The sequence below is a fragment of the Leptonychotes weddellii genome, chromosome 9 (assembly GCF_054177405.1).
Source record: "Leptonychotes weddellii isolate Sample4059 chromosome 9, ASM5417740v2, whole genome shotgun sequence".
Lineage (NCBI taxonomy): Eukaryota > Metazoa > Chordata > Mammalia > Carnivora > Phocidae > Leptonychotes > Leptonychotes weddellii.
This window is the reverse complement of record NC_138377.1, coordinates 104,086,446-104,101,355: the sequence shown is the minus strand read 5'-3', so window position 1 is coordinate 104,101,355 and position 14,910 is coordinate 104,086,446. Positions and strand designations below refer to the sequence as shown.

General features: G+C 41.4%; 1 protein-coding gene and 1 pseudogene across 6 annotated transcripts in view; both read right to left on the bottom strand.

Annotated features, from left to right (window-relative positions):
* The window catches only part of HERC2 (HECT and RLD domain containing E3 ubiquitin protein ligase 2), a 236,769-nt gene extending 234,881 nt beyond the window's left edge, over nucleotides 1-1,888 (bottom strand). For 5 of the 6 annotated variants that reach the window (XR_014148742.1, XM_081831489.1, XM_081831490.1 and 2 more), the window contains exons 1-2: nucleotides 1,757-1,888; nucleotides 1,029-1,131 (exon numbers count right to left, since the gene is read on the bottom strand). Coding sequence is in view for 5 of the 6 variants with exons in the window: in XM_081831489.1 (XP_081687615.1) it covers nucleotides 1,029-1,100 (72 nt within the window). In the remaining variant the exon portion in view is untranslated. The other variant, XM_081831493.1, reaches the window with a different exon arrangement.
* An 11,225-nt stretch (nucleotides 1,889-13,113) lies between these two features.
* LOC102729913 (small nuclear ribonucleoprotein Sm D2 pseudogene) lies at nucleotides 13,114-13,577 on the bottom strand (annotated as a pseudogene).
* Between the last annotated feature and the right edge of the window lie 1,333 nt (nucleotides 13,578-14,910).

Sequence of the window (14,910 nt, the reverse complement as noted above, 5' to 3'; positions counted from 1 at the left end):
CAAACCAAAAGAGTCACTACTATGCCAATTTTTGGCCCAATTCTGTGTGCTTTAATCTAACATTACCCCATTAATAACTGTCCCAAAATCCACAACACAGTTCTAAGCACTTGGCTCTTACACCTACTGGGACTCAACACTTTAAATAAATAAATAAAGAGAGATTATAATACTTCACTACAAGTATCTAAGATCAAGTGCTTATAGAATATATGACTCTTGATAAACTGTGATGCACTATGTAAGATTGTATTGAAAACCAGAGATTACTTGAGAAATACTTAAAATGGTTAACCTCAGGAAAGAGAAAAAAAGCCATATATACTACAAAATATTTCAGACACTTCTTTTTGCTGTTAATATGGAGTTACAAAAGTAGTTTTTCCAAACGATTTGCAAAGAAAACTAACTTGGGGTAAAAAAAAAAAAAAAAAAAGTCTATAGAAAGATTACTGCTATTATTTATTTGATAATTTCTGGACAAGCTTATAATTACATTATTAAAACATTAGAGAGTCTAAGGCCAACATTTTGTTTCCACGCATTCTTTATGTGAAAACCTGAGCACTCCTCTTAAAAGACCAGTCACAAAAACAAACAGCTCAACTGAACTCTTGTCTCCCCAGAAACAAAAACACAGGGTCCCATAAAATGAGTGAGTTTCTGCAGGACATAATAAATTACTACATGTCATTTCTTCCCCTCATTAACTGAACATCTCAAAACTATCACGAAACAGTCAACAAGGTTAAGAATACTACAGACCTCTTAAAAATAATAATAGAAAAAATGTTTGCATAAACAGATCTCAAGTTTCTTGCACTTACACATAACTGCAACTAAAATGTAGCCACAATCTATAAAAACTGATACAATAAAGGTGCATTTTAAATTATAGGAAATAAACCTGCTTCTCTAATAGGCAAGATCCGATCTGCATCCTCGTACTTATCCTATATAAAGCCGTAACCAGAAATTTAAATATGGAGGCAGGAACACACCAAGAAAAAAGCATGTCAAAACCCCACCTGTATATCTGTTTTCAACCATTTGGAGTCAAGTCGAGTCTGGGCAGCCAAGCAGAAAGAATCAGAGGGCATCTTTCCGCCAGTTTCCTCCCAGTTGTCAATCCTGCAAGTAGAACATAAATGTTGGAAGACCTAAAGCTTTTCAGAATTGTACCAAGACCCTCCCGCAAGGTTTAATGCGGCAAAAAGAACAGAAAGATGGGAGAGGAGAACAGGTGGGGGAGGGGAGGGAGAGGAGGAGAAAGGAAGAGAAAGATGGAGAGAGACAGGGAGGAGGATGGAAGAAAAAGCCTACTTCCAATACAGGTTAAGAGCCACACACAGGATTCGCCTGGTTTCTGTACGTCTGCGAGACCTTGAGAATGGACGGTCACAAGAGACCAAATCACAATGTCATCCCCTTCCCTTAAATCCAAAAGGTAAACACACAGACGACAGGAAGCCCACATTTCAACGACAAATGACAGTAGCATGCATCTACCACTTTATCCCATACCAGTACTGGTGCGTGAAACAAATTAATCAAAAGTCACGTCTGCGGAAAAATCCAAAACAATAATCACTTTGAAATGGAAAGACAGTCCGAGACGCGCGCCGCGGGCGGTCCGCGCAGGCCCAGGTCCGGCGGCCGCCCCAACGCCCGCCGCGCCCCAGCCCGACCGTGCCCTGGGTTCCGACCCGCACTGCCCCAGTGGCTGGCCGCCCTCGCTGCCCCCGGGGATGAGGACCTGACGCGCAAAGGCCCCGCCGCCTCACTCCAGCGGCGTGCGGACACAGCCTCCAAGCCACCGCTGGCTCCGCCGGCGCTGGTGATCCCGGTATCTCTCGCGACCGGAGAGGCGGGCCGACTCGGGACTACCGCCCCCATTGGCCAGCCAATCACAGCGAGGCTGCTCGCTGGACCAGCCAATGGGGAAGAGGAGCCCTCTCGCCCTTCCTCCCTACTCCCCTGCTTCGTTCAATCCTGCTCATCTTCCTCCTTGGGGTTCACCCCTTGCGGTCAGGGCCAACCGCAGGCGCCGGGAGGCGGGATTTCCGCCTCATGCAGGCACTCCAGTCCCGGGTTCCGCACAGCGCTGGCGAAAAACCTGCGGGCAGGGTGGAACGTGAGGTGACTGAGGTGCTTCAGCACGGAGTGGCTCGGGTGTGTGCCAGGGGCACGCGTACAGGGGAGAAGAGACTCGAGGTTGGCTCCAGTCGGCTAGAGCCTCCTGTCTGCCCCACTGAAAGCAGCTGCAATCCTAGGCTGAATTTATGGAGCGGCTGGTAGCAGGGGACTTGGAGAAGGAAATCAGAAACTTTTAGTACCATCATAAAACAAATCTTAAGAAATTCTAAACAATTGAAGTCATACAAAGTATATTCTCTGACCATAATGGAATTAAACTACAAATCAGTAAAAGATAACAGGGGGCGCCTGGGTGGCTCAGTGGATGAAGCCTCTTGATCTTGGCTCAGGTCTTGAACTCAGGGTGGTGAGTTCAAACCCCGCCTTGGGCTCCACGCTCAAAAGTAAAAAAAAAAAAAAATAGCAGGACTATCTCCAAACACTTGGAAATTAAGCAGTACACTTCTAGTTAATCCACAGGTCAAAGAAGAAATCTCAAGGGAAATAGAACTATTTGAACTGAATAAAAATATAACGATTTATGGGATGCAACTGAAACAGTGATGAACGTGAAATTTTATAACATTAACTGCTTTTCTTAGAAAAGAAAGGTCTAAAATCAAGGATGTAAGCTTCCATTTCAAGAAACTAGAAAAAGAAAAGTAATAAATCTAAAGCAAGAAGAGGGAGGAAATAAGACAGGAACAGAAATAAAGAGAAATGGAAAAACAACAGAGAAAAACATTGAAACTAAAAGCTGGTGCTTTGAAAAGATAAAAGGGAGAGGGCGCCTGGGTAGCTCAGTGGTTACACATCCCACTATTGATTTTGGCTCAGGTCAAGATTTCAGGGTCCAGAGATAGAACCCCCACATCAGGCTCCCCACTCAGCAGGGAATCGGCTTAAGAGTCTCTCTCTCTCTTCCTCTGTGCCTCGCCCTGCTCTCTCTCTCTAAAATAAATACATCCTTTTAAAAAAAAAGATAAAAGGTATCTGATAAGCCTGCCAAAAAAAAAAAAAGAGAGAGAGAGAGAGAAAACACACAGGTTACCAATATCTGGAATACCAGAGAAGATATCACTAAAGACCCCACAGACTTCAAAAAGAGAGTAAGGGAGGGGCACCTGGCTGGCTAGGTCAGTAGAGCATGTGATTCTTCATCTCAGGGTTCTAAGTTTCATCCCTAGCTGGATGTAGAGATTACTTAAAAATAAAATCTTCAAAAGCAGAGTAAGATAATACTAGGAAAATTCTGCACATGCAAATTTGATAATTTATATGAAATGGACTAATTCCACAAAAGTTGTACACTACCAAATAAAATACATAACCTGAACAGGACTATACCTACTTTAAAATTTGAATTCACAGTTAAAAACCTTCCAAAAAAGAAACCTCCAGGCCCAGATTGTTTCTGTGGTAGATTCTGGTTCTACCAGATATTTAACAAAGAAAGAGCACCAATACTATATAAACTCTCCCAGAAAATTGAAGAGGAGTGAAAATTTTCATTATATAACCACAGCATTACCCTGATAACAAAACCAGAAAAAGACATTGCAAGAAAACTTAAGACCAATATCTTTCATGAACATTATATATAAAAATTCTTAGCCAAGTTTCTGCAAATGGATTCCAGCAACATTAGAAACGATAATACATCATAACTGGGGTTTATCCCAAGAATTCAAGATTGGTTTAACATTCAAAGCTAAATGTAATTCACCATGAGATCATCTCAATAGATGCAGAAAATGCTTTTGACAAAATCAACATCTCATAAAAACTCTGAGCAAACTAGTAAGAGAAGGGAACTCCTCAACCTGCTAATGAACATCTATAAAAACCTACATACAAGCCAAAACAGTCTTGAAAAAGAACAAAGTTGGAGGACTCACACTTTCTGATAATAAAACTTACTACAAAACTATGGTAAACAAAATAGTGTGGTACTTCCATAAGGATAGGCATGTAGATCAATAGAATAAAACCCAGAACCCAGAAATAAACACTCATATATCTGGTCAATTGATTTCTTCCAAGGGTGCCAACACCATACAATGGTGAAAGGGTGGTCTTTTCAATAAATGGTGCTTGGAAAGCTGAATTTCCACATGCAAAATGAAGTTGGATGCTTACCTTTAACCATATATAAAAATTAACTCAAAATGGATCAAACTTAAACATAAGACCTACAAGTATAAAACTCTTAGAAGAATACATGGAGGGCAAGCTTTATGACATTGGATTTAGCAATGATTTCTTAAATATGGCACCAAAAGCACTGGCAACAACAACCCAGAAAGCATGAGTAAATTTAGTTTTGTATATTCCTAATCTTATTTCTTATCCCCACTCTTATCTTTATCTTTAGGTCCCTATTTCTCATCTATTCCTTAACACCCACCCCTGAACCCTGTGGAACTTACAGGCATATTCTTTTTTTAAATTTTTTATTTAAATTCAATTAACCAACATATAGTACATCATTAGTTTCAGATGTAGTGTTCAATAATTTATCAGTTACATATAACACCGAGTGCTCATCACATCACGTGCCCACCTTAGTGGCCATCACCCAATTATCCCATCCCCTCACCCACCTCTCCTCTAGCAATCCTCAGTTTGTTTCCTATAGTTAAGAGTCTCTCATGGGGGCGCCTGGGTGGCTCAGGCGTTAGGCGCCTGCCTTCAGCTCAGGTCATGATCTCAGGGTCCTGGGATCGAGCCCCGCATCGGGCTCCCTGCTCAGTGGGAAGTCTGCTTCTCCCTCTCTCTCTTTCTTCCTCTGCCCCTCCCCCTGCTGTGTGCACTCTCTCTCAAATAAATAAAATCTTTAAAAAAAAAAAAAAGAGTTTCTCATGGTTTGTCTCCCTCTCTGATGATTTCCCATTTAGTTTTCCTTCCCTGCCCCTATGATCCTCTGTGCTGTTTCTTATATTACACCTATGAGTGAAACCATATGATAATTGTCTTTCTCTGTTTGACTTATTTCACTCCGCATAATACCCTCCAGTTCCATCCATGTTATGTATTGTTAAATGGTTAAGTATTCATCCTTTCTGATGGCTGAGTAATATTCCATTGTGTGTATGTATATATATATAGCACATCTTTACCCATTCATCTGTTGATGGACATCTGGGCTCTTTCCATAGTTTGGCTATTGTGGACATTGCTGCTATGAACATTGGTGTGCAGGTGCCCCTTCGGATCACTACATTTGTATCTTTGGGGTAAATACCTAGAGTCCAATTGCTGGGTCCTAAGGTAGCTCTATTTTTAACTTTTTGAGGAACCACATACTGTTTTCCAGAGTGGCTGTACCAGCTTGCATTACCACCAACTGTGTAAGAGATTTCCCTTTCTCCACATGCTCACCAACATTTGTTGTTTCCCATCTTGTTAATTTTAGCCATTCTGACTGGTGTGAGGTGTTATCTCATTACAGTTTTGATTTGTATTTCCCTGATGCCAAAGGATGTGGAGCATTTTTTCATGTGTCTGTTGGCCATTTGTAAGTCTTCTTTAGAGAAATGTCTGTTCGTGTCTTCTGCCCGTTTCTTGACTGGATTCTTTGTTTTTTGGGTGTTGAGTTTGATAAATTCTTTATAGATCTTGGATACTAGCCCTTTATCTGTAATGTCATTTGCAAATATCTTCTCCAATTTGGTAAGTTGCATTTTAGTTTTGTTGACTGTTTACAGGCATATTCTTATCATGTTACTGTTCTAATGAAAAATCTATAGTCTCCTATGGAAAGCAGTGGCTTTTTATTCTTCCACATGCATACATCTTAGGACATGAAGTGGATCCCTGCCACTTTTAGACCATTATTCCTCCCATTTCACTTAAAACAAAACTGAACTTCTTTGAAACACTTGACATCAGATTTACCACTCTCTGATCCTGATTGCAATAACCCATGGTACTATCCATCACTTTCCATGTCCACTGAAGATTTAAGCACTCCACTGATGACCTTTTTACCACTACCACTGGCCCATTCTCAGGACCTTTGCTACCACAGGAGTCACCCGGTCAGTGCCCCTGCCTCTCAGTTCTTCATGGCCTTACTTTTAACCATCCTGCTTCCTGCTCCACCTGAACCACTCACCACCATGGTCTGTTCCATTCATGAAATCACCTTGAAGATCACAACTGTGAGCCTCTGACTCTTCGATCACTGCATCTTATCTTTCTAGTTCACTTCCTCTAGTAATTATGCAAACAAACTTCAACCCCTCTAGAAGTCTTGTCTCACATCCTCACTTTCCTTTTTTGCCAAGTTTTGTTTTGCAGCCCAGCATATGGCCTGCCCATAATCTCTAATCACTTATTCCTCTTTCTCTCCATTGTACTATCCTGGCAAACCTCAATGCTGGGTGAATCCACTCCACTCACTTAGTATGTGGCTGAACCCCTGAGACACACAACTGCATATCTACTCCATATCTACTTTCCCTTCCCCTGGTGCCACACAGCCATCTGGTACCAAGGATACAACAGGCCTAAGAAAGAAAAGCCAGCCAGCTGGGGGTAGGGGGGCAACAAAGTGGAAGGATGGAAGGAGGTCCTGGAAATTATACATGCACCATTGACCCAGTCTTGTGTCCATCCACCCCCAGACTTATTGAGGTTAGAAGTAATTAACAAGCAGATATTATCACAGCCAGGAATACCTTAACTGATGAAAGTGTTCTCACCATGAAAATTGCCACCATAACTGTCTGCAGTTTTCCCCTTCCCTTCTGTTACTGTGGATAAAGTTTCCCATATCTTATGGGTAGACAATCTCCCTACTAGTGCTCTGGATCCACCCACTCACCTATCAATGATGCCACTCAGGTATTAGTCCAGTCCTTGCTTCACCTCCCCTCCGCCCTTCCATGAATGACTCCTTCTCTGCTGCATCTGTTCTATCAACTTACAAATATGCCCAGGATCCTAGTTTTAAACACGTTCCTTTGAATTCCACGTATCCTTCCAGAAGTCATCCTACTTCTCTGATTTTTTTAAATAGCAAAATTCCTTTTCAAATGGTCTCACTTTCTACCTCTACTTCACCTTACTCTTACTTAAAGCACAACAGTCAGGCTTTGTTCCTACCACTTCACTGGAATTCTCTTGCAAATTTCATGTAAGTCATCAGTTCTCACCATATGTACACTCCCAGTAGTATGTTCACAGTTGCTCACAACTTCATAATTGAAACATATTCTTCACATTTTCCCAGTTTCCTCCTATGTGATGGAAATCCCTCATCAGGCTTCTTATTTTCCTGACCTTGCTATATTGGAATGACCCAAGCTTATTCCTCAGCTCTCTTCTTTATCAACACTCCCAGGTAATGTCATCTAATCGATGGCTTTCAATATGCTAATAACTCCAGAGTTTGACATCTTTCATTAAATCCAAGATGCATTGATGCCATTATTTTCTTTATCTTACTAAATGGTGTCAAAAGAAAATGTCATAACTAAGTCACAACTGCCACTTGTCTGACAACCAATGATAATGGGATGTATCCTGATTTCAGAGATAATGATATACAGAAAATGTGTATCTCAGAATTGAGGACATAAGATATATAGATCTCCAGTTCTAAATTCCATAGTCCTACATCCGATGACCCACTTGGAAGAATAATATGTATCTCAAATTTTATAGGTCCAAAGCCGAATGTAGAATCTCCCCTTCACATGCCCTATTCCTCTCAGTAAATAGACCACCAAAAACTTTGTAATCACCCTTGACTCCTTTCTTTCTTTCAAGATCCAATCCAAGAATAAACCCTATTGGCTCTATCTTGAATTAGACCACTTCCCATCACCTCTACAATAATGTGAACCAAAACACCTTCATTTTTCAACTGGACCTATGCAAGAGCCTTCTAACTGCACCCCCTGCTTCCATAACTGTGCTTTATCATCCATTCTCCACCAAGCAACCAATATGATACTTTTCAAATATGTTTCAGATTATCTCTCTTACTGACCAAAACCCTCCACTGACTTCTCATCATACTTTAAATTATATCCAAGGTGAGGCCCTGCCTGATCTACTCCTGGCTCCTTCTCTGTTCTTACTTCTACTTTCCTCTTCACCCAATTCACTTCAAATACATTGGTCTTCTTCCTACTTCTCCAACATGCCAAACATGTTCCTGTCTCAGGGCCTTTGCATTTGCTATTCTCTCTACTTGGAATGATCTTTCCTTAGAAATTTTTCTGGCTGTCATCTGTTTGTACATGGCTCAAAGGCCCACCACTATCTGCCTGACCCCATACCCCAACTCCTGATTCCCAAGAGAGGAAATCTCTTTGGCTATTCCCAGGGCTATTCCCTCTCTCTCGAGGAAGTGTCCATCTTTGGGTCAGTTACCAGAGCCAGGAAGAGAGTCATGTGTTACAAAACACTTACTTGGACCCAGTCCTTCAGCAGAAGCTATAGGTTTGAATAAAATGTATGAGCTGGGTAAGCACTTATAACATATCTGTTAAAATTTCTTTATCTCTCTTATTAAAGGCTAAGGCAAAGCCAGACAATGATTAAGGGGAAAATCCTTGCAATCAGACTGCCTATGTAAAATCTTGTTTCTGCACTTGCTAGCTATGTGAGTTTTGGCAAGTTATTTAGTCTCAGAAGAAGATATTTTCATCCCACTATCCCACCAAAAGTTTCCTCCGTGAGCTGTAGAGTCACAAAGACCTGGATTTGAATTCTGAGTTTGATATATCCTATGTGACCTCGTAGAAATCTTTTAACCTCACTTTCTTTGTCTATGGAGTAGGGATATCACTACTTACCTCCTGGTATGTTCAGCCAGTTGGAGACAATGTATGGCAGGTGTCAGGCAAAAAGTAATTTATTCAATAATCAGTCAGTAGTAGTACCAATGATAGCTCTCCTTCCTTTCCAGGCACACGAGAAGATTGTATTTCCCCTTGAAGTGAGGTAGTATCAGTGGTTGTGGCTAGAAGTGATGTGTGTCATTTCCAAGCTGGAACAGTAAGTTGCTAATGTGAAACCTTCTAGCATTCTCTTCTTCATGACAATCATGGGAGTAGGTGTTGAATTTGAGCTTCCATCATCCTAAGTCCCTCAGTGTTGATGAGAGCTGAAGTCTCACCACCAACCCATATTTAACATAAAGCTTGACCAAGAACTAAACTTTATTTTTAGTCATCAGGATTCAAGAGTTGTTTGTTATTGCAGCATATCCCTACCTATTCTGATGATATGCTTTCCAGAACAAGCCAGATAGTAAATATAGACATAATGACATACTTAAGGAATCATTCATTGTTTGGTAAATTCTAATAACATTGACTCAGGCACCTCCTGCTAAAGCATTAGGTAAACGGTTAAAGAGGAACTGGGCATTCCTACAGCAACACCACCCAGATGGTTTCCTTGTCACAAGGGGAAAACCTTAATTGTCCTGACTGACATCACCCTAATTCAGTGGCCACTCTTAGTACCACTTATGAAGAGTTAACTAGATATTTTGAGTCTTCTGACACAATATTAAATGCACAATATCACCATGATACATTCTAGTTTTTAAAAAAGTGTTTTCATTAAGCCAAATCTTTAGGCTCTTATTACCTTTGAGTTATTAAAAACATTGGAAATAGGGGCGCCTGGGTGGCTCAAGTCATTAAGCGTCTGCCTTTGGCTCAGGTCATGGTCCCAGGGTCCTGGGATAGAGCCCCGCATCAGGCTCCCTGCTCAGCGGGAAGCCTGCTTCTCCCTCTCCCACTCCCCCTGCTTGTGTTCTTGTTATCTCTCTCTGTCATATAAATAAATAAAATCTTTAAAAAAATAGGAAGTAGAGGAACATGTTAAATTCAACAAAAGAAAAGAATCTGACCTAGTCTCATCTACAAGTCAATGGTATGAATAAAAGTTCTCAGATAAAAAGAGAATTAAGAGATAGTTAAGCAATTTAAGAGACCAAATATAAATGCAGAATCCTGGCTTGGATACTTTTGACAATTTGTATGTCAAGGCTGTTTGGAGGATGATGGGAGAAATCTGAATAAAATCTGGATTTTAAATTATGTGAATATATACTGATATTGAATACGCAGATATCACTGATGGGGAAAAAACAAGTTGCAAAACAGAACGTATAGGATGGAAACATCTTAACAAAGAGTATATGTATGTGTGTGCATGCATAGAAAAAGCTCTGGAAATGTATATTCTAAGGGATTAATAATGATAAACTTTGGGCAGTGAGAAATAATGTTATTATTCTCTTAGTTATGCTTGTCTGTGTTTTCTAATTCTCTAAACATACAAAGATAAAATTATATTCTTAAAAATAAATAAAACTTCAGAACAAAAAATTGGAGTGTAAACATTTATTTTAGTTACTTAGCAAAATTTGATTGTTGGAAATATGATGGAATAGCTTTTCTGAGGAAAAGAAAACCCTACCACTAAAAACACCTAGACATAATGGAAATGATATTACATGCTAAATATAGCCAAGTTCAAAAATCTCAAGAATATTTCTAGGATCAAATGCAAATAGAAATGAGAGCTAAAGCAATGATAGAGTGAGAAAGTGTTTGTGACATAAAAGTAGTTGCCCATATTTGAAATATAGATACCTGGGAACCCAGATCTGATAAGATTTGGAGCACAGAGAATAATTGCTTATGCTGGGAGCCTAAGTCTAGGACCAACAAGCCGAGGGGACAAGGCTGTGTCCCCTGGAGAAGTTAGCCATACTCAGAACCTAGATGTCTGAAATCTACCAAGGAGAGGAAACATGGCCTTGTTGCCCATGGAGTAGAAGCTCATTCCCAGAACTTAGAGGCCAGGGATGCAACAAGCAGAAGAGACAGGACCTTGAAACCCTAGGGGTAGGTAACCCTATATGGAACCTAGACATATAGGATCCTTATAATCTGAACCTGAATAACTTGATTCAAACAAGCAGTAGAAACAGCTATAATGCCCTGATAACAGTTATCCATAGTTGGAACAAGGACCTGAGATCTAACCAACAGATGGCCTTTGTGCCTGGGGGTATTAGACCATATCAGAACCTGGGGATTGGTGTCTATCAGGCAGAGGAGACAGAGCCTTAAGTCCCTGGGCAGAAAGACTTTGATCCAATAACCAGAGGAGACAAGGTCTCAGTGCCCTGAAAATAGGTACCCATACTTGGAACCTCAGCTCATAAAATCAAACAAGCAATGGAGACAAAGATTCAGAGCCCTACAAATAATGGTCAACCCCTAGAATATATACTAGGAATCCAAAAGGCAGGGGGGTCAATGCCTTAGTGCTGGGATATTTTCCCATAATCAGAACCTGAGATCTAACAAGCAGAGAAGAAAACTTTGTGTCCTAGGTGTACTTGCCAACTCTCAGATTCTAGAGACCTGAGACCCACAAAACAGAATATGTGAGACTTTCTTGCCTGGGGAGGAGTTGCCATTATTGAAAACATATGGACCTAGAATCCAACAAGGAGAGGACACAAGGCCTTGGTACCCTGGGAGTAACTGTCCATACTCAGCTCAGAGATCCAGAGTGTGACAAACAAAGGAGATAGCTTGATGCCCTTAAAAGAGTTTTCTGAATCATAGAAATGAGATCCATCAGGAAGAAGAGACAAGGCTTTGATGTCTTAGGAGTAGGTTCTCATACATAGGAAGAAGAAATTAGAGAACACATAGAGGATATAGTTTTTGGCGCCCTGGGAATAGTTGCTCATAATCTGAACCTGGAGGGCACTGGGTGGCTCAGTCAGTTGAGCATCTGCCCTCAGCTCAGGTCATGATCTCAAGGTCCTGGGATCGAGTCCCACATCGGGCTCCCCGCTCAGTGGGGAGTCTGCATCTCCCTCTATCCTTCTCCTGCCCCCTGCTCATGCTCACTCTCTCTCTTGCTCTCTCTCTCTCATATGCTCTCTCTCTTTCTCAAATATAAATAAATAAATAAATAAATAAATAAATAAAATCTTTAAAAAATAATAATAATCTGAACCTAGAGTCCTGAATTCCTTCAAGCAGAGGAGCCAGAGGCTTTGTGCCTTGGGAACAGTTGCTTATGCTCAGATCATTGAGATCTAAAGTCTGTTAAGGAGAAAAGACAAAGTCATGGGTGCCCTTGGTGTTGTTACTCATTCTAGGATCCTAGATATTTAGACTCCAACAAACAGAGGAACCTATGCCTCTGTGTCTAGACATTATTTGCTCGTAATCAGAATTTAAAGATATGATATCCGACAAGCAGAGGAAAATAGATCTAGTGCCCTAAGAGCATGTAACAATTTTTGCAATCTAAAGACCTGGAGTCCAAGAAGAAAAACATGTGAGACTTTGTTGCCAGGAAAGAAGTTGCCCCAACAAAACACAGATACCTGGAATCCAACAATTGGGGGAACACAAGAATTTTGTGCCTTGGGAATAGTTCTGCTGCTTCCTAGAAAACTGGAACCATAAAGCAAGGAGACAAGATTCTGTGCCTTAGAAGATATATGTACTCAAGACTTAGAGACCTGGAAAACAAATAGCAAAGGAGGCAACTTTCTGCTGTTGTGGGAATAGTTTCTCATAATCTGAACTTAGAGACCAGGATTCCAACAAGCGAGGAAATGTGGCCTTGGCACCCTGAGAATATGTGTCCATACTCAGAACATAGATATCCAGAATCTATCAAGCAAAGGAGGTGAGATCCTGATGCCCTGAGTGTAGTTGCCCATGTTCAGGACATAGTTACCTAGAATCCCATAAACTGAGGAGAAAAGTCATGATGTGCTTAAAGTCACTGTCTGTACCCAGAACTTAGAGACCTAGGATCCAAATAAGGAAAAAAAAACATACTTTCATACCTTGGACATGGTTTCTCTTACTAATCTAATAAGCAGTTTTTTTTTTAAAGTTTTAATGTTGGAGATTAGTGGCTCATACTCAGAAGCTAGAAGCTTATTTTTTTTTTTTTTTTTGCCAGTAGAAAAAACACAGGACTTTATTATTCCCATTACAAAGGGCAGGTCTTCGCAGGATGAGGGCGGGAAATCTGATGGTGGAGAGGAGGCCCCTACTTGCCGGCGATGAGCGGGTTCCGCAGGACCACGATGACCAGTCCCCGCGCAGGAACATCTTGGAGATGTAGCGGTCCTTGTTGACTGGCTTGGACTTCTTCTTGCCCTTGCCGCTCTTGGGGACCTCGGTCCACATCTCCTTCACATTCTCCAGCACCATGTTGCAGTGCCTGTCGAAGGCCTTCACGCGGCCCAGGAGCTTCTTGTTGTTGCGGCAGTTGATGAGCACCTGGGTGTTGTTCTTGACTGACTGCGTGAGCACAGAGAGCGGACCTGTGTTGAACTCTTCTTCTTCCCGCTTCTGCAGCTCCTCTGGGGTCATCTCACTCTTGGGCTTGTTGAGGAGGCTCATGGTGATAATGCCTGCGGTCCCAGTAGAAGCTTATTTTTAACAAAGAGATTTGACCAGGTCTTGGTGTCCTGGGAGTATTTTCCCAAACTTGAATAGAGACCTGGGATGCTACACAAAAGACACAGGCCTTATTGCTCAGATTGGTTCCTAGACACCAGAGATCCAACAAACAGAATAGAATAGGGCTTGTTAAGCTAGAAGTAATAACCCCTATTAGGAACCTAAAACCCTGCTATACAAAAACACAGAAGACCTTAGTCTCAAATTATGGCCAATATTTTTAACCCACAGGCCTAAGATCCAACAAGCAAAAGAGACCAGGTCTTTGCATACTGGGGTTTGTACCTCTGCTGTGAACCTAGACTTTGGTACCAACAAGAGAGGAGGTCAGCCTGTGAGTCGTTGTCTATACTTGGTATAGACACAGTAGCTACCCTGAAAGTACTTGTCTATACTTTGAACCTAGAGACTTTGGATCCAACAAGTATATAGTATAAGGTCTGGGTGCCTACGAAGTATGTTCTCATACTTGAATCCTAGACATTTTGTTTTGTGTTGGTCTCAGCTATAATAAAGTGATACTGTCAGCTAGGAATGCTTGGGGCACTCACATGGGCCCATACTACTTGTGGTAGCCCCCACAGACATGTCTCCAACTGTAGCCAATGTTGTGGCTGGACAGACCCTTGTGGTTTTTATTATGATTGCAAAACACTTCAGCAACAACAATCGGGCAAATTTTAAAAACAAGGTTTATTACTCCTAGGTCCTGGAGGGTACACTGCATGCCCAGGATTTTATAGAGAGGTCACAGGTAGAGAGAGAGAGAGAAAGCAGACCTGGGTACTGATTTTATTGGGATTGAAGGTGGGGTGCCTAGGGTTTCACAAGTTCACTATTTAAAATGTAAGAGCAGGAACTAAAGCATGGGAAAAGAAAAGCAGGGTCACTCAATCATTCAGTTATCTGGGTCACTATGAGCTTTCTAAAAGGGGAACTTCATGACTAGGGCATCCTGGCTCTTTATCTAGTTGTGTAGCTAGTACTGTGTCACATAGCTGGCAATATGTTTATTTAAGATGTATATCTTTGATGGGGCGCCTGGGTGGCTCAGTTGGTTGGGCGACTGCCTTCGGCTCAGGTCATGATCCTGGAGTCCCGGGATCGAGTCCCACATGGGGCTCCCTGCTCGGCAGGGAGTCTGCTTCTCCCTCTCCCACTCCCCGTTTCTGTTCCCTCTCTCGCTGTGTCTTTCTCTGTCAAATAAATAAATAAAATCTTAAAAAAAAAAAAGATGTATATCTTTGAAATGGATGCCTTAGTAGTTGAAGGCTTAATGTCAGTCACTTTC